The 21,049-nt window shown below is 39.2% G+C and overlaps 1 protein-coding gene across 14 annotated transcripts in view; it reads right to left on the bottom strand.

Moving 5' to 3' along the window:
• WDR17 (WD repeat domain 17) overlaps positions 1 to 18,619 on the bottom strand; it is a 69,865-nt gene extending 51,246 nt beyond the window's left edge. For 9 of the 14 annotated variants that reach the window (XR_015156471.1, XR_015156472.1, XR_015156473.1 and 6 more), the window contains exons 1-2: positions 18,473 to 18,609; positions 3,109 to 3,230 (exon numbers count right to left, since the gene is read on the bottom strand). Coding sequence is in view for 5 of the 14 variants with exons in the window: in XM_086380985.1 (XP_086237111.1) it covers positions 3,109 to 3,174 (66 nt within the window). In the remaining 9 variants the exon portion in view is untranslated. Of the gene's footprint in view, positions 1 to 3,108; positions 3,231 to 18,472 lie in introns of all 14 variants that reach the window. The other 5 variants (XM_086380993.1, XM_086380994.1, XM_086380987.1 and 2 more) reach the window with 3 other exon arrangements.
• Positions 18,620 to 21,049: the final 2,430 nt, after the last annotated feature.

Below are 21,049 nucleotides of genomic sequence, written 5' to 3'. Positions count from 1 at the left end.
TTTTGATATTATGGTCAGCATGAAAGGTTACACAGTTAGTTATTCTGCATCACTGAAAATAGAAAACATTCAACTGAAGGCCCATGTCAAAATACACATTTATATTTTAAATATAAATCCTACAAAACATGCCACACATATAGGTAATCCAATATATTTCAAATGTATGTGACAGGTAATTTTATATTTCTGATAAATATTATGTACTCTTTTTATCTGTACTTAGGAATATGTTGCATTTTTATGTGAACCACCTAAGTATTTCCATGTCCATCCTAAACATGTACTGTTTCAGAAGACACCGTCTTTTTGGCCCAGAAACAAAATATACACTGTAAAGATGAAGTCAGTTCGCCAAATAATGCAGGTTTACAAAGGATTCAGGAAGAAAGCCTGAGCACTGTCACCTCACAAGCAACTGACAATGTCAGCAGTCTGGCAACTGCAGACCTGCAGAAATACTATTTTTATTTTTTCAACCTAAATTCTATTTTTTGTTTCAATCTTGTATGAAACACATGACACATACATTGTAATTACAGTGAAGGGTAAGTGTATAAAATGCAAAAAAAAACAAGTTATAAGAATATACTTGAATTAGATTTGTATAACAATAAAGCTCATCTCTGCACAAGCAAGATTACAATATAACATAACCATGAAATTTAAATCTAGCTAGAGTTACAACACTGCCAAAAATAGTTATAAAACTAAATTAAAATCCAGTTCATATACATGTGCCATTTTTGTAGAAATATATGTTATGCTATAAATATTAATTATATCAAATTTATATAGCAAATCAAATATATTTGCTATCTTATATGGAATTTATTTATATAAAATATATACATTTGACATTAAATATATATTGACATCAAATATATTATATTTTGTCATATATATTTTGATGTATATATAGTCATATATTTCTATATTTGATATCAAACATATATTTATATCAAATATATTTCCTATCAAAATGCTGTATTTTATGTCAAATATATAAATATCTTTGATATTTTATATCAAAGTATAAAGGCCAATTTAGTGATCTTAAGATAAAACTCATATTTGTATGTGATTTTTCAAACACATTTCTAAATTATAATTTTTTTCTTAAAAGCCAACTTATCTTTTCCAGTAAACATTAAAAAACAACTATGGAAAAATATGGCATGCTGAATGCTGATTATATAGGGTATATATGCACATACATAAATCTGAAAAATTATACAGTGGAATTTTAGAAGAAATTAAATAATCATGTTTCAATTTTCATTATTTATAATAAGATGTTTCATTGTCATCTAAGTCTGTATAAGAACAGATTAAAACTTGTCCCAAAGCTCAAACTCGTGAAAAGGATATGGCAATTTTAGGGTTGAACTACATCTACGTATGAGACCAGGTTATTCTTTTAATATGTCTCAGAACAATAAATTCACTAATAAAGGCCAACAGTGTATTAAAGGACAGACTGGAGTTATGGTGGACAGAAAGATTTCGAATCTTCACAAAATCTCCATGAGCTGTCTTAAAATCACTATAAAGGAACACATAATTTTAGTAAAACAAAACTTTTTGTTTTAAATCAGCCACTCCCCTCGACCCCCACAATTAGACTATCATCCCCTTTCTTTTCCACAGAGGAATATACAGTCTACACCTGAAAAAGAGTCTTCTGTCTGAACATCCAACATGCACTGTTATTACATTTAAAATACACAACACAAAAAAAGATGCTAGAGTCACAGTCTGTGTACACGTCTCTGTGTGTGCGTGTCTGGATGGGTGGGTATGTGCGTGTGTCCAGTGCAACTTCAAATACTGCTATTAAACTCATACGCTGAACATTTCTATCATTTATGGGTAAGGCTGGAATTCAGGATAGTAAGCTACCCACTGATTCTCAGCCTGCCTTATGAAGAATTCTTTAGAATCCACAACACGAGGATTATTCTCCAGAGTTAGATATTTATTGGCTCCAGAGATGTTTGCCAGCTTGTTTCACAGCTGAAAAAGAAATCTGCAACAAAAAAACCCAAGAGGCTTAAACTGCTGAGGATTTATAATTAAAAAGATAAACTAAAAGACGTAAAGTACTGAGAAAATATCTTTGATTGATGTGATTAGGATAGCACCCTGAAGAAGGAAGGAGAAAGGAACGTTCAGTACTGCGTATCTTTAGTAATACATGTCCTCAAACCACTGGAGAAGTAAATGGCAACCCACTCCAGTATTCTTGCCTGGAGAATTCCATGCACAGAGGAGCCTGGCAGGCTGCAGTCCATAAGGTCGCAAAAGAGTCGGACATGAATGAGCGCTAACACTGCTCACAAACCACGGTGGGGAAAAGCTGGTAAAACTACATGAGGATATTCTGTCTCTTGTTCCACTCATGAATGAAAAGTAAAATCCACAAATTGCCTTCATTTAAACAATCAAAGAATCTTTCATTTAAAAGGCGAACATAATCAAAGAGAAATCCTATGCTATTCTAAACTAAATCCATGTTGATAAGGTATCTAATAAAATGGCAGTTTTCTGCCGTTGCAATAATAGACCAGAATAGCTATGCTATGCAAAAGTTGCCATAGTAACAATGCAAATCCTTTTGAAACATAATTAATTGCCTAAAAATTTATCAAATGGAACATGGCACTCTTCTTCAGAACATTTTTTTCATTTTCTTTTACAATATTATTATAATACATGGTATTAGCACATTTCTATCATGAAATGTTTTTCCTTAAGTAAACAGACTTTCTTGAAATTATTTCTATTTTCATCCATTAATCTCATTAGAAAGAATTTTATTTTATCTTAAAAGCCTAAAGACAATCTGCAAACATTAAGAATTCATCTGAAAACAGGATAGAAAAAAACACTTTTCTTCAATATATAATGATGACCATCCTTATGTATTATGTTCTTACCTCTACTGTTCAATCTATCAAATAAGTATCTTATTTATCCTCAGAATACTGCACTGCAGAAATGTCCACAATATAAATGACATAGAAATACAGCTGCATGTGAAGTAAAGCAAAAAAAAAAACAAAAAATCACAGAAAAAATTATAAATACAACATAAATGTATCTTACTCTTTGCAGTCCTTCATACCAATCATCTTGCTCAAACCAACGTGAAATGTAAGTCATCCAAGCCATAGAATGTTTCTACTTTAATCAAGGCAATTGGAAACCAGCATCAGAACAGTCAGCACCTAAAGTAATAACAATGCGTTTCAACCAAACGGGTTTACCAAACTCTGTCTCATGAAATGTTGCTCAGCATAAGAAGCTAGAAGTACAAACACATTTCAGCTGCAACGGCTTTAATAATTTAGAAATAACAGTATCTGTAGAAACAATGCTAAACCAGAACATGCAAACCTATAGTCAAATGAGAAATAAATAATTATGTCGTATAGTACTAGTGAATGCTATGTCAAATATTTTAGTTAAGCTTTCAGTTTTCAGTCTAAAAAACATCTTGGATTTAACTTTTGCAAGAAATAGGTAAACTATTTCTAAAAGTAATCAAGTTAAAAAGTAAGGAATCCAGAAGAAAACACAAAACAACAAGAAACAGAAAATGTGTTCCATTCTTAACATCAGGAGTTGGATATAAAACTAGATTAAAGCCCTCAGGTGAAAAGCGGTACAGTGACAAGGCCGATCCTGTACTTCCACCTGCTGGCACCGTTGAGAGGAAAGCCAGTCAGCTGACTGCCAATCACCTAAGTGCATCAAAAAGTTAAGCACGTCACCTAACAGAGTGCAAAGCAAACAAGGGAATGCCAAAGAGTGAGGAGCCCAGCCACTGGAGAAACCAGACAGTCTAACGGCTTCACCTGTGACAAGGTGTGGGCAAGGGAGGTGAAGCCACCAAAGCGGATAGGAAGGAATCGGGCAACATTGTGACGTTCAAGTCTTCAAGGCTGATGTCAACTAGAAAATCAATTTAGAAAAACCGGAGGTCCCTGACGTTCCAGCTGAGCTGCCCTCGCCTGGAAGATCGCCTCAGGCCTCAATGGGGTGCTCAGGAAAAAGAGGAGGGCAAGTCAGACACCGTCCCAAGCGGGCAGGGCACATAGGAAGCGCTGGGCCGCAGGGAGCTGACAGGCATGGAACTCAGCCTAGGTCTCTGAAGCCTCCTCTCAAACGAAGCACAACCCTTCAGCTAGGAATCCTTCAGAGAGGAGACACATGCCCTTACCCCAAGGGACGATGAGGAGGGAGTAAACGCAAACTTCACGTGCCTCTGGGGAGGGACAGACGCCCCCTCCCCAAACCCCAGAACAGGGAGAAGGAAGAAGCAAAAGCTGCCAGCCTTGCCCAACCTGAGGCGGGGAGCAGGAAACTGCCACAGGCTCCCATCCCGAACCAAGACAAACCCAGACTCCTCATCGGAGAGGAGCAAAAGCGTTCTCTTACTCAGCACCCACCGCAGGTGCCAAGCGGAGTCTGGCTGCCTCGGAGGAGGGATGAAGTCAGGGAGACACACAGTCCTCTCTTAAAAACCAGATTCCCCCCCCCGTCATGGAGATTAAAAATCATGGGATAATCACACACAGGGGTGCTACACAGTAATTAAAAAGAACTACACACAATGAAATGAATGAAGCACATAATGTAACTGGCCTGAAAGTCACACATAAATATCACAGGATTCTGTTTATAAAAGTTTAAAAACAAACAAAGCGAATCTACGCTGTTAGAAGTTATGCAGAGTTTTCTTCAGGGAAAAGGAAGTCATGACGGATAGGAGCCACGAGGGGGAATACCTAGGATGCTCACGGTGTTTCTTTTATGCTCATTATGCTAATGTACAAATTTGCGGCTACACAACAGTAAAGTGCACATTTCTGCTGTCAGGTATATAATCTAAATAAAGAGAAATTATACACTAAAAATCCACAGCAGTGCTTTCTAGGACTAACAAAACTAAGAGGGGAAAATAAACTGAAATGAATCTGTCCACAAGTAGATAGGTATTGTATAACTAGGCTATATTTTCTACCATCACTCGGACATTTTCATTTATCTTTTTATTTCCCCCTGGAGTTTTCTGCCCCATTATGGGCCCCAGTCATTATATTTCATAATGTGTTAAGTCTCTCTCAGAAACATGCACTAATATTTCTTTAACTCACAAGTAGTTTTAGAAGCAATATCAGGGACAAGCAGGTGAGGAAGGCTGTTGCAGGAATAATCTCAAAACAGGAAATACGTGAAGACCAGAGTCTACTAAACAAGGGGCGGGGGAATGAGATGGGCTAGATTAACGACGTGGATTTGGGTCCACAGGAAAATCAACAGAGTCTGATGACCTGGCCATGACTGGTTCACAGTGGATGCCTGTTAATGCCATGCCCATAATAGATCCTCTCAGTCCTTAATTCCCACTATTCCACAGGAGTGTTCCCTGAGCAATCTCTCCCAGCCGGCTCCTAAATGCTTAGAGATCTGTAGAGACACAGCTCCCATCCCAGCATTTCATGCGTTGACCAGACCTTCCAAGATATTAAATAGCTACACCCTAAGAAGCTGTGAAAAGAAGAGAAGCGAAAAGCAAAGGAGAAAAGGAAATATATACCCAATTGAATGCAGAGTTCCAAAGAATAGCAAGGAGAGATAAGAAAGCCTTCCTCAGTGATCAATGCAAAGAAATAGAGGAAAAAAATAGAATGGAAAAGACTAGAGTTCTCTTCAAGAAAATTCGAGATACCAAGGGAACATTTCATGCAAAGATGGGCTCAATAAAGGACAGAAATGCTATGGACCTAACAGAAGCAGAAGATATTAAGAAGAGGTGGCAGAACTGTACAAAAAAGATCTTCACGACCCAGATAATCACGATGGTGTGATCACTCACACTCACCTAGAGCCAGACATCCTGGAGTGTGAAGTCAAGAGGGCCTTAGGAAGCACCACTACTAGTGGAGGTGATGGAATTCCAGTTGAGCTCTTTCAAATCCTAAAAGATGATGCTGTGAAAGTGCTGCACTCAATATGCCAGCAAATTCGGAAAACTCAGCAGTGACCACAGGACTGGAAAAGGTCAGTTTTCATTCCAATCCCAAAGAAAGGCAATGCCAAAGAATGCTCAAACTACCATACAATTGCACTCATCTCACACGCTAGTAAAGTAATGCTCAAAATTCTGCAAGCCAGGTTTCAACAATACATTAACTGCGAACTTCCAGATGTTCAAGCTGGTTTTAGAAAAGGCAGAGGAACCAGAGACCAAATTGCCAACATCTGCTGGATCATGGAAAAAGCAAGAGAGTTCCAGAAAAACATCTATTTCTGCTTTATTGACTATGCCAAAGCCTTTGACTGTGTGGATCACAATAAACTGTGGAAAATTCTGAAAGAGATGGGAATACCAGACCACCTGACCTGCCTCTTGAGAAACCTATATGCAGGTCAGGAAGCAACCGTTAGAACTGGACATGAACAACAGACTGGTTACAAATAGGAAAAAGAGTACATCAAGGCTGTATATTGTCACCCTGCTTATTTAACTTCTATGCAGAGTACATCATGAGAAACGCTAGGCTGGAGGAAGCACAAGCTGGAATCAAGACTGCCGGGAGAAATATCAAGAACCTCAGATATGCAGATGACACCATCCTTATGGCAGAAAGTAAAGAACTAAAGAGCTTCTTGATGAAAGTGAAACAGGAAAGTGAAAAAGTTGGCTTAAAGCTCAACATTCAGAAAACTAAGATCATGGCATCTGGTCCCATCACTTCTTGGCAAATAGATGGGGAAACAGTGGAAACAGTGGCTGACTTTATTTTTTGGGGCTCCAAAATCACTGCAGAAGGTGACTGCAGCCATGAAATTAAAAGACGCTTACTCCTTGGAAGGAAAGTTATGACCAACCTAGACAGCATATTAAAAAGTAGAGACATTACTTTGTCAACAAAAGTCCATCTGCTGCTGCTGCTGCTGCTAAGTCGCTTCAGTCATGTCCGACTCTGTGCGACCCCACAGACGGCAGCCCACCAGGCTCCCCCGTCCCTGGGATTCTCCAGGCAAGAACACCAGAGTGGGTTGCCATTTCCTTCTCCAATGCATGAAAGTGAAAAGTGAAAGTGAAGTCGCTCAGTTGTATCTGACTCTTAGTGACCCCATGGACTGCAGCCTATCAGGCTCCTCTATCCATGGGATTTTCCAGGCAAGAGTACTGGAGTGGGGTGCCATTGCCTTCTTTGAAAAGTCCGTCTAGTCAAGGCTATAGTTTTTCCAGTAGTCATGTATGGATGTGAGAGTTAGACTGTGAAGAAAGCTGAGCACTGAAGAATTGATGCTTTTGAACTGTGTTGTTGGAGAAGACTCTTGAGAGTCCCCTGGACTGCAAGGAGATCCAACCAGTCCATTCTAAAGGAGATCAGTCCTGGGTGTTCATTGGAAGGATTGATGTTGAAACTGAAACTCCAATACTTTGGCCACCTGATGGGAAGAGCTGACTCATTTGAAAAGACCCTGATGCTGGGCAAGATTGAGGGCAGGAGGAGAAGGGGACGACAGAGGATGAGATGGCTGGATGGCATCACCTACTCAATCGACATGGGTTTGGGTGTACTCCAGGAGTTGGTGATGGACAGGGAGGCCTGGCGGGCTGTGGTCATGGGGTCACATGGGGTCAGACACTACTGAGTGACTGAAATGAACTGAAATGAAGAACAATTTGAAAGGTCACCCTTGAACAACAACAAATCAATATGGCTGACAACAGCCTTCAGTTATCCATGACTCTAATCACTAGTAACAAAACGACCATCTAATATTTGTCTCTTTAGCTTGGGTCACATGATGTTTTTAATGTGTAAGAACAACAACAAAAAAATCTTAAAAATAATCACAATATAGTTTCAAGATAACCTGGATAAATAAAGTTACCAAAGTTGATGAAAGAATGAAAACCTAAATAGACTGAATTTGAATATGAGTCTGAATTTAAAACTTTCCCACAGACAATCTCTCAGGTTCAGGTGATTTTACTGGTGAATTTTTACAAATATTTAGAGAAGAAATTTTACACAAATTTGTTAAGAGTATAAGAAAAAGGAATCACATTAATTCTTTATATCCTGCCAAAAACCTGAAGATTTTATAAGAAAGGAAATTACGGAGGTATCACTCTCATAAGTTAAATGTAAAAATCTTAAACAAAGGAATAGAGGTATAAGATGTTAATGGATTAGAAGATTTAATATTGTAAAGATTCTCTCAGATTTAATCTAGAGATCATGTTATGTATCACAATCACAGTCAATAAATTCTTTTTAATGCATTATTGAATCTTCATCTCCTGAAAATTTAACCAAAATTCCTAAATCGAATTTCCAAACTGACCTAGTCTAAAAATAAAAAATGACTAGCACTAGGGTAATTTAATAAGTCTAAAATATCCAGCACATGTTTAGTTTTAAAACTGTGTAATGGAGTTCCAAGTTAACTGTTACTTGATTTTCTAAGAAAATTTATTTTGACTAGTTTCTTAAATGTACTGTATTTCTAAAATACCTACACACAACAAATTCAAAGAAAAACATTTTAGAGCTCTTTTTTTTAATGAAAGTGATTTTTTTTTAATGAAAGTGAATGCAACAGAAAGAGTATAATAAACTCTTCAAAATATCTGTATTTTTAGCCAGTGGTACATTTCCTTGTATAAAAATCACCTTTGTTTTTGCTATTTCATAAGACCTAAAGTCAATGAATTCTAAACGTCCCCTGAAAAACATGTGGTAAACGCAGATGTATCTAGCATTAGAGAAAATAATCTTAGCAATAAAGAAAGTGTATTCACTGCTATATTTAAAATGGATAACCAACAAGGAGCAACTGTACAGCACAGGGAACTCTGCTCAATGTTATGGGGCAGCCCGGATGTGAGGGGAGTTTAGGAAGAATGCATACATGAACATGTATGGCTGAGTCCCTTCTGTGGTCACCTGAAACTATCCCAATATGGTTAATTGGCTATACTCCAATACTAAAGAAAAAATAAAGAAGAAAGTGTATTAGTGAACATTATATTTGCATAAATACTTGAAAACAAAAAACACTAGGACTTATTTTTTCTTTACATTAGCAAAGGCTGCCCATCCTTTCAGCTCACACTCTACCTCTTGCCTGGAACGTGGAGATGGAGGCTGAGGGCAGAGAGGATTATAAGGGTGCAGAGTGGACCTAAAAGACGGTTAAAAAGGGAGGTGAAGAAGCCAGATCCCTGGAAAATTGCTGGACTTCCTACCCTCCAACCTTTTTCATTTAATTGTTTGTTTGAGTCATTATTATTTTACATTTCTGTTACATGCAACCAAACCTCAGGCAGGCTTTTAGAGTACATTAATTTCAAGTCATATTTTAGAAAGCAGAACTAGTTAAATTAGTCAATAATGTCAGTTAGTTATAACCTTTATAATTCCTTGTCTTATATAATTAACTATCATGTTTTCACCCCTACAGGCAGACACTATTATTAAAACTCAGTCATTATTATCTACAGAGCAGAGAATATTAAATTATTCCTATTCTGCCTCACCCAACACATTATTTGTGTATGCACCTACCTCATTATTTTGGAAAAGGAAATGGCAAACCACTCCAGTATTCCTGCCTGGAAACTCCCATGGATAGAGGAGCTTGGCAGGTTACAGTCCATGGGGTCGCAAGAGTCGGACACAACTTAGTGACTAAACCACCACCTCATTATTTAGTGAAAAATGTATTTATCCAGGTATATCTGATGCATCACTTTATTCCATTCATTTCAGAAAATATTTAGTGCATAAATATAATGGCTAGGCACTAATGCTAGATGAACAAGAAACAGAAAAGAGAAAACACACACACACACACACAACTGTTCCAACAAGCTTACTGCACTGGGAGAGCTACACACACAGCAACTTCCAATAACCAGTCCATCGACCATCTTTACTCCCAACCACATTCAATCTTGCTAAGTTAAGGTCTGTTCATCCAGAACAGTGCTTATTATCATGATGTGAACTTGCTGAAGGGCATCTGTTAGCTGTCCTACAAAATACCTTATCTTCTGGATTTATCTGACTGTTCTCTTGTAGAAAATAACATATATTTCCTAATGAATTTTAATGAATGCCAATTAAGCAATTTTGGCTGGAAAATGTATACATATAATTCGTATCTACATGTACTTATAAATCTATATACTTACATTCACAATAAAAATAAAAGAACACACATCATAAGGTTAATAACTGGCTATTTAATAGTAGGAATATGCAGAGTACATCATGAGAAACGCTGGGCTGGAGGAAGCACAAGCTGGAATCAAGATTGCCGGGAGAAATATCAATAACCTCAGATATGCAGATGACACCACCCTTATGGCAGAAAGTGAAGAGGAACTAAAAAGTCTCTTGATGAAAGTGAAAGAAGAGAGGGAAAAAGTTGGCTTAAAGCTCAACATTCAGAAACTAAGATCATGGCATCTGGTCCCATCACTTCATGGCAAATAGACAGGGAAACAGTGGCTGACTCTTTTTTTCTGGGCTCCAAAATCACTGCAGATGGTGATTGCAGCCATGAAATTAAGACACTCCTTGGAAGGAGAGTTATGACCAACCTAGATAGCATATTAAAAAGCAGAGACATTACTTTGCTGACAAAGGTCTGTCTAGTCAAGGCTATGGTTTTTCCTGTGGTCATGTATGGATGTCAGAGTTGGACTATAAAGAAAGCTGAGCACTGAAGAATTGATGCTTTTGAACTGTGGTTGTTGGAGAAGAGTCTCGAGAGTCCCTTGGACTGCAAAGAGATCCAAACAGTCCATCCTAAAGGAGATCAGTCCTGAATATTCATTGGAAGTACTGATGCTGAAGCTGAAACTCCAATACTTTGGCTACCTGATGGGAGGCGCTGACTCATCTGAAAAGACCCTGATGCTGGGAAAGATTGAGGGCAGGAAGAGAAGGGGAGGACAGAGGATGAGATGGCTAGATGGCATCACTGACTCAATGGACATGGGTTTGGGTGGACTCTGGGAGTTGGTGATGGACACGGAGGCCTGACATGCTGCGGTTCATGGGGTTGCAAAGAGTCAGACATGACTGAGTGACTGAACTGAATAGTAGGGAACGTATTAGTCCTTGGACTTATTTACATTTCCTAAAATTTTAATAATCATTTTTCAACCCATCCACTCATTCCAGAAATATGTACTGAGCACCAAGTAGGTGCCAGGCAGGCACAGAAAAAGAGCACCCTGCAAAACAGGTATGAATCCTGCCCTTCCATAGTTTATATTCTTAAGGAAGAAATCAGAATGAGCAAAACAAATAAGTAAACGGTGACTATTACAAGGTAGTTTGTGGCTCGGAGAAAAAGAATGTAGGGAAAGAGCAAGACAGGTTCTGGAGATGAGCTGACACCATAAACTTCTAAAAGTCGGTGCAAGGAGGCCCCACAGCAGTAATGCTGAACAAGATCTAGAAAAGAGAAGACAGAATATGAAAGTCTCTGCTGGGAAAGCAGCAAAAGCAAAGCCTTTGGGACAAGAGCGTTCCTGGCAGGCTTGAGAAAGAGTCCAAATAGTCAAGCAAAATATATAACAATATGAATTCAAAAGTCAGGGTCACAGATATACCACAATGCAGAAATGCAAGGTAGTTTTCTTGAACTCCTCTTTGTCCTCTTCAGAATTTTGTAATTTTTAAAATAGAAATCTATTGCCTGTATTAATATAAAAGCCCTAAAAACATGTTAAAATTAGTTTTTAAAATCTAAATACACTGTATGCTCAGAGTTATGCAAAAAATTCTAATGATCACAGTCAATCTGTGCTCATTAGAAAACATTTGGAAATTGTAAAAAAACAAAAAAAAACAAAAAACTGGAAGGTTTCTTTTTTTCCAAGCAGCCATTAGCCCACCAACTTGAGATCTTCCTCTGTCTAGTATACCTAATTCTAAATGACCACTATTAGCACTGATAGGTACACCCACAGATTATCAAGGATAAACATAATTTTAAAGATCTCTAAATTGGTGCAACTTGAAGTGTGGTTCTCAGGTCTCTTGCATCACAATTAACTGAGAAACTTGCAAAAATGCAGGTTCCTGGATCACACTCTAAAGCTAGTAGATCAGACTCTTAGGATGGAGTCTGGAAACCTGCTTTTTTAGCATCATTCCCAGATAAGGTATATACCACAGTACAGCATGAGAACTACTTGCTCAGTTCAACAACAGTAAAGATATTTAGCAGATAAATTACCTCTGCTATCTTCTACTGACCAAGAGTAATCTCTTCAATTTCAATCATTCCTAAACTTACCTTTCATGTGCTTGGCAGGGCAAGCACATTATATCTGAGCATTGCCAACATATGTCAAATCCTGATGTTCTTAAAAGCTTAGATGATAAAATAGGTCACAAGTACAGTATTAACCTACGTTAAAATCCTGGATTAGATGGCAAATAGAAAAGAACAAGGCCATTATGGTTGTTGTAGTTTGGACTCACAGAATGACCACGTACACCACTATGAATTCCCATTTGATCAGCCAAACACAGAATTACATTTAAGACCAAGAAGATCAAGACACTGATTCAGAGATGTGGCAACGTGAATGCAGTTACTTCATCATCCATCTACATACTTAATCTACCGTTTAGATATATATTTTTATATTTTCCTATATTTAACCACCAAAGTGAATGATTATGAATGAAATTAGACTTTCTAGGTTGCTTCAGGGATTACAGAATTTCTTGAGCTGCAATGAAGAAATGAGTTTTAACTTGATCAAAGGCGTAATCCACTTTTCTTGAAATGGGTCACTTATATACCTTCAATTAACCATTTTGAGAAGTTCAGCCAAAGAGAAATAGAGGAGTGAAATAATATATTTTCACTCATAAACCAAGAAGAGGTAAATATTTCACTGAAAGAGACATTATGAAAGTAAACATGTAAATACTCATTACAAAAAGATAACAGGATTATTTTTGTAATGTGTGTGTGTGCTAAGTCTTTGCAACCCCACTGACTGTAGCCTGCCAGGCTCCTCTGTCCATGGAATTCTTCAGCCAAGAGTAATAGTGCAGGTTGCTACTTCCTTCTCCAGGGGATCTTCCCAGCCCAGGGATTGAACCCGCATCTCCTACATCTTCTGCACTGGCAGGCAGATCTTTACCACTGCACTACCGGGAAATAGGGTATGGCAAAAGTAAGTATTTTTATAAACACGCTCATTCCTCATGAAGGAAGATCTGAGAGGCTATGGTAGGAATTGTCTTGTAAACCCGAGGATTCCTGTCCCCCTTCTAGATAATCTGCTTTGCAACCTGGATTTTGCATATGAGATTTTAAAGTAGGGTGGGCCTTTACGCTTATCTGTCTGTGAAAATCAGGGTACTTATTTGGCTGAAACAGTCAGTTACACTGACATTTTTATGTTCTGGTCCAAGGTACTAAACTTTATTTTTGGCATGTATTGAGAAAAACCATCAAAGGAAATCAAACAGATTAAAAGCTTTCAAGCTTTAAGATGAAAAGAAATCGCTCACACATAGTCACCAAATCCAAAATTGTATTTTTAATATATGCATCCTTACACTGATAGGAGGCCAGCAATAAATCCTAACATTTAAGAAGTGAAGAGTTGTATCAGCTCAGGCAGGGCTGATACGTACATGAGACAGGCTGCTAATCCAGTCAACAGGCCACCTGTCAAAAACTATACTCTTAGCCGACACAAAATTCCCACAAAGATAAACCGATGTCATTAATGATGAAAGTGAGATATTATGTTTCAAAAGCTACTATTGAAAATAGATGTTTATGAAACATATGCACAACTGTATTTTCAGGAATGAGTTCATTTACTTAGTAGTTCAAGGAAAGTTCTAACAGTGGAGTCACTGTGAACACTACCAGCCCCAGAGGAGGTCAGGTCCAAGGGCACGATGTACCTTCTATGATACTTCTCAAGTGCTACCTTGCATGAGAATCACTTAAGACTCCTGCGAACACTGATTCCAGGGGCTCTGAGAGATATTTGACTTAGTAGGGCCACAGCCTGGAAATGTGCATTTCTGACATGTTCCCAGGAGATGCCGCCGCTGCTGGTCTAAAGTACATGCCCAGTATCACAATTCTCGCTGGCCTCTTGATACCAAAAGGGCAGAAAGTCTAGAAAATAAATGCATCCAACTTCAAAATCTCACCCAATGATAAACATAATCCAGGCTGCAGATATAACTTCCAGACGCTTATTTCTGTCATTCAATTGTAGGTAGATGTGATAGCTATGTACACTCAAATCTCACTGGGGTACATTAGGATAAGGAATCTATAAGACAACTGGACCCCTCCCCAGTCACAGAAGACTTTGCAGGAAAACTTAAATCATATTAATGATTAAATCAAAAAATTCTACAGATTAGGGGAAAACACTTTCTAACTTTTTAAGCAAACTTTCTATATGAGGAGACCTAACACATGTAATTTGTTCATTATGTACAATAATCATTTAAAGGTAAAAAAATGATCTAAATCTTCATCAAACTTTTGGAATACTTGAAATAAAATAAAGGAGAAAATGAAGTTGGTGACATATTTTTACGCCTCTGGGGAGCAGCACAGTGCTGAGTGTTAGCGCCTGAGATGGTAGACCAACTCCCCCTCAAAATTTCCCCAGTTTTGAGCGACTTAATTTTTATGTGCTGAGTGACCTCATCTACAAAATAGTTGTGCTAATTTGACTGGTCTCTAAGAAAGCTTCTAGCGTACATTTGGAAATGACTCCTCTAAACCTGCTTCCATGTTTACCTTAAATATAAAATTTGTATAACTCCTTCCATTAAGACTTATGCAAAATGTTTTATCTTAACGGGTCAAAATTAAGTATTGTCTACTCATTAAGGGGCTTTCCAGGTGGCTCAGTGGTGAAGAATCTGCCCGCCAATGTAGGAGATGCAAGAGATGCAGGTTCGATCCCTGGGTTGGGAAGATCCCTTAGAGAAGGAAATAACAATCCACTCCAGTATTCTTGCCTGGAAAATCCCATAGACAGAGGAGCCTGGCCGGCTACAGTGCATGGGTTTGCAAAGAGTCGGGCACAACTTAGCGACTAAACAACAACTTCTTAGCCAACTATTCAATTTTTCAGGACTCCACGTGGAGATACGATACTGGAAAATGAAGTTTTTCCAATAGTACTTCAAACATGAGTGCCCAATAATGAGAGCTCTTTTCTACTTTCCAATATGAAAGCAAGTTTTTTTGTGTGTGTATGAGATACGAAACTGAACTTATTAAATGTAATTACAAATGAGTCTGTATGGGATACTGGCCCATGCTCACAACTTGAACAGTTTGGAAGAAAACAAGAACCTGGGCATAAGGAAAATTATTTAAGACCTATTTTATAAGTTATCCATGTCTGGGCATTCAAATTTAGAAACCAAATTCTGAATGTCGTAGCATCCTTATCAAAGCATGGAAAAATATTTCTTGCATCTTTTGATAAGAGCCTTTCTGAACATGACAATTATCATTTATCCCTTTAATAGCAAATAACACTGATGAATTATCTCCTATGATCTTATTGTGTAAGATTTGTATTACTGTTTCTGCTGCTGCTGCTGCTGCTAAGTCGCTTCAGTCATGTCCGACTCTTAGCGACCCCATGGACTGCAGCCTACCAGGGTCGCTAAGAGTCGGACACGACTGAGGGGCTTCACTTTCACTTTTCACTTTCATGCATTGGAGAAGGAAATGACAACCCACTCCAGTGTTCTTGCCTGGAGAATCCCAGGGACGGGGGAGCCTGGTGGGCTGCCATCTATGGGGTCGCACAGAGTCGGACACGACTGAAGTGTCTTAGTAGCAGCAGCAGGCTCCTCCATCCATGGTCCATGGGATTTTCCAGGCAAGAGTACTGGAGGGGGTTGCCATTGCCTTCTGTGACATATATATTTCTTAAATTAGAATATAGAATTCCAGTGCTTTAGGAGATAATTAGGCTACTAAAATCAATGTTGTTAGTACATGTAAAGTAATAGAAAGCAAGACTTTTATCATTATTTTCTAAAAAAAATTATCTCACTCAAGTAGCTGACAACGTGACATCTAGATGCATGCGCCACCTGTGGCTCCAACTTGAGGCTGCCTTTTTTTGTTGTTTACAAAGTCTAGCCTATTTCAAGTTTTATCTCTCTGGTTACTGAGATCAAGTAACAACAGCCTGAATCTTGTCTCCTCATGCAACAGCCCATGTTTTACCATAAGAATCTTTGAAATTTTTCAAGTCAATCATGAAGGGATTTTTTTTTTCTTTCACCATACAATGGCATTGATCAAAGCTGATCATTGTATTTTTCCACCAATTTTTATAACTGAAGTTACAAGTTCTTCTTGAACATTTAAGTAACCTCAAGGAAGAGAAAGGTTTTCCTTTAGGGTTTGTTTCTCTGCAGAGTAAATTCTTTGGGGAATTTATCAGATTCTCTCCAGGTATCCATATCTAACTTCTTGCTCATAAATCTCCAAGGAATAGTCTCATCAACAATGAGAGAATAACCTCCATGTGATTGTCACAGAACATCACATAGTCTTGGATGTTGAAAACTGCAAGACACTCTTGGTCTAATATACATTTCAGTTAGTAATTTATTAAGAAATCCCTCTCGATCTCATAATATGATTTCCATGGATTAAAATATTCTCATTAAGATCTCTGTTCCTGAAGAAACACTAGAAACAACATACATGACTTTTCTTTAATATGTCAATCTGCTAAATGGACTAGATATACAAAATATAAGCAGAGATAATTCAGGAACTGCATAAAGTAGTAGCAATGTTTGTATACACATCATTGCCATGAATGGCTGGGTAAACATATTATTCAGCAATCTGGTCAACTGTTACCTTTCTTGTTTATTAGGTCTGACTTCAAATAAATTCTGGAATACAGGAAAAAAAAGTGAATCTTTCGAAACTGAATTTCATTTTAGTCTTCACTATAGCATTTAGGCAAGTAAAATCAGGTAGTCTTGAGAATTTGTGCATATTTTGCTAACAGTGACAATCTCATCACTCACGTTGAACTTCTAGTATCAATTTGGGCAAAAAGAAACAAACAAAAATAAATAAAACTGTTCCTACTCTTTTCTGAGTAATATAAAAACTGCTGTGGTTCATTCTTACCCAGGCTAAGGGTTTCAAGGTAGAGTATAGAAAACAACAAAAACACTTTAGCCCTAGTAGTCCATCTACTGAGAGCTGCTGCTAAGTCGCTTCAGTCGTGTCCAACTCTGTGCAACCCCAGAGACGGCAGCCCACCAGGCTCCCCCGTCCCTGGGATTCTCCAGGCAAGAACACTGGAGTGGGTTGCCATTTCCTTCTCCAATGCATGAAAGTGAAAAGTGAAAATGAAGTCGCTCAGTTGTGTGCGACCTTCAGAGACCCCATGGACTGCAGCCTTCCACGCTCCTCCATCTATGGGATTTTCCAGGCAAGAGTACTGGAGTGGGGTGCCATTGCCTTCTCCAAGAAGAGGAATTTAAAAATATTATTTTCTAAATTAAATTAATCTGTCTTTCTGATATATAAAATTATTATGTGACTAGTAGATAACAAAAGTTTTAAGTACAACAATAATTATTTTAAAAGAATGACGAGTTTTTCTGCAGGGTACTTCTAAAGGACTCAGACCCTGACAGACTTAGAAATATAATCTCTCTCTTTAAACCACAGTTGGAGACTTTTAAATAAATAAATATATATACATATGTGCGTATATGAAAGTTAGAAAACATGTGTGATTTATTTTTGATACATGACCCAAGTTATCACTAAACTTCATTCAAATCAATTGCTTTTAATTAATATAGTAAAGAAAAAGTTTATATATGTATAAACTATATTTTTAATACAGTAAAAAAATTTGGAAATTAGTTAATTTCTGAAAAACAGGAAAGATTATATTTTATGATCTACTTAAGACACCCTATGCCTCTGACATTCAATGCTGTCTATTTTTCTTGAACACATTTCCTTTCAACTCAAAGACTTCTCGGTACAACCTGTATATGAAGACATCCTCAAAGGGGACCTTACACAAGTGCCCGCGGACACAGCAATAAGAGTTCCAATCTAGAGCTAGACGCACACAGACCGAACCAGCTTAAAACACGACATCGAGACAACGAGCCTTGGCAGGGTTGTAGGTGACACTCCAGGGCTGTTCAGAGGATTCACGGCTGGTCGCCGCGGCACCGCGTAGTCACCAGGTGTGCGGCGCCAACTCCCGGGGCATCAACGCGCGCCAAGCCCCGAAGGACTCGCGCACGGCCCCGCGCCCCTCCCGCGACACCACGCCGTCCGACGGCCGCTCCCCTGCAGCCCGCGCCCTCCCGGGCCCCTCGCCCGGCGGCCCGCCGCTGCTTACCTGGCCGAGGAGGCGACCACGGAGGCGGCGGACTGTGCAAGGTGCCGAAGCCCGCCCGGCAGCTGCGCGAGCGCGGCGCCCGGACCCGCCCCGCCGCGCCCTCCTCTCGGGAGCCGCGGGCTCCGAGGGCCCGGGAGGCGGGCGCCGCGGGCCGGGCCTCACGTGACCCGCACGCCAACCGCTGATTGGAGGGCAGGGGGCGCGGCGGGGGCTGCTGCGCTCGGAGACCAGGCTCCCGGAGGTGGTTACCTGGCAACCCAGAGTCTGCTCTGAAGACTAGATTCCTGGAGTTTGTGGTGAGGCTGAAAGTGGGGGAAAAAGCAGTGAGCCACTGGCGTTCTCACCACCTAACACATATAGCTGCTGCTGCTGCTGCTGCTGCTAAGTCGCTTCAGTCGCGTCCGACTCTGTGCGACCCCATGGACGGCAGCCCACCAGGCTCCCCCGTCCCTAGGATTCTCCAAGCAAGAACACTGGAGTGGGTTGCATTTTCTTCTCCAATGCATGAAAGTGAAAAGTGAAAATGAAGTCCCTCAGTCGTGTCCGACTCTTAGCGACCCCATAGATTGCAGCCCACCAGGCTCCTCCGTCCATGGGATTTTCCAGTCAAGAGTACCAGAGTGGGTTGCCATTGCCTTCTCCTAACACACATAGAGTCTTCACATAATACATATGGATCCTTCTTCTAGGAAAATGAGTCAGATATGCAGTGAATAAGTCACCTCACCTCCTTGAGGAGCCTGGGCTTCCTTGAGCTGAGCCTCCTTCAGAGGCTGTGAGTTGAACCCATCACCTGGAATGTGAATACAGAATACTGTCTATTGGGCACTTCGTTATTGTCTGATTGGGCTCAAGAAGCTCTGTGCAGTACCCCTATGAAAGCTATTTGTCACTCTTAGTGGGTTTGTGTGTAATTAGTTTAGCTCCCCTCAAAGTGTGCAAACTGACATTTTCCTGGTGGAATCTGGTTGAATGGAAATGGTACTGTCATTCACATTTCCTTCTTAATAGCTCTAAAATCTCTTCATTGCCAATGGCCTTTATCAAACACACAGGAGAAAATAAGCCTTCAGATACTCGGAATGAAGTGTGTTTAATAACACTTATTGAGCTTTCACTATATGTCAGACTCTGAATAGTTAATAAATTAATGATTTACTCCAACCAACCAACTAACCAGGGACATTCATTCCCTAGACTTAATCCTGACCCTCTTATGCCATAGACTTTTTTCTTCCAAAGTATTCTGCATAGTCTATTACCTACCACGGCATTTAACATTATATTTTGCAAATTAAAATTGGCTTAAAAGTTACCTCTCCACATAGACAAGCTTTTTAAAAGCTAGAATCAGTTCTTACAGGTCTGTTCCCTTCATTCAATAAATGTTGGCTCGATGGATGGATAAATAAATAAATAAGCACATACTCTACCAGAGAAAATAGAGGACAATGCCTAAGTACATATGATGTGTTAACTCCTAAAATAGGGTTATGTAAAAGTTCTGTGAGATAATTTCAGATGAGGGAAGGAGAAAGTTTTTTGTCATTGTTTTCAGAGAAACTTTCAATAAGTGATATTTTAGACAGGAATTTAAGAACCAAATAGATTTTACCTGTTGGAAAAAGGACTGAACATACTGTGCAGCAGGAACAGCATGGTCAAAAACAAGATGGGTAAATGCGTGATTGATTTAACTAATTTTGGCTTGTTTGCATTCTCTGGAGAAGGTGAAGGTAGATATGAGGGGAGAGAGAAATTGGTAAAAGATTAAACTGAGAAAATTGGAAACCAAATTGAAAAGACATTGAACACCCTAATTAGGTTAGACTTTAACCTCTAAAACCAGAGCTTTTCCTTGAGAAAAGTTACCTTCAAAATGAGGGTATGTAGGGTGCAGAGGGAGAAGGCCATGGCAACCCACTCCAGTACTGTTGCCTGGAAAATCCCATGGGCGGAGGAGCCTGGGTCAGAGAGGACTGAGGGACTTCACTTTCACTTGTCACTTTCATGCATTGGAGAAGGCAATGGCAACCCCCTCCAGTGTTCTTGCCTGGAGCATCCCGGGGACAGGGGAGCCTGGTGGGCTGCCGTCTCTGGGGTTGCACAGAGTTGGACACGACTGAAGAGACTTAGCAGCAGCAGCAAGGGTGCAGAGAAATGAAAAGTGTGACGAATTAGGGAAAAGATACTGATGGCTTGAATTAAGACTGTGAAAATAAGAATGCTAAAGAGGGGAGATGGAAAGAAACATTTCTGGGAAAACAGACTGTCATTTTCATTTATGACAGATATTTGCTTGCTACAGTGTCAACAATAACAAAGAGAAAAAGTTGTCAAAAAAGACACAACGTCTAGCTTGGTCCACTGGTTGAATAAAAATATCTTTTACATCTAAATAATTTGTTCATAATTGTTTCAGCTCTCCAGTTAAAAATCAGAAACCAAATGGGACATGAGAAATTATCTGGTTGTGCACTCACAATTTAAAGATGAAGGTCTTGGGGCCTGGAAAATTCTAGAATTTGTCAAGATCCTACAACTATATTATTAATAGTAGCAGAACTGATATGATCC

Source organism: Bos grunniens, chromosome 27, assembly GCF_055505025.1.
Source record: "Bos grunniens cultivar Pamir isolate PY7600 chromosome 27, Bosgru_T2T1.0, whole genome shotgun sequence".
NCBI classification, from domain to species: Eukaryota; Metazoa; Chordata; class Mammalia; order Artiodactyla; family Bovidae; genus Bos; species Bos grunniens.
The sequence above is the reverse complement of the archived record's forward strand: the minus strand, read 5'-3'. Positions and strand labels throughout refer to the sequence as shown.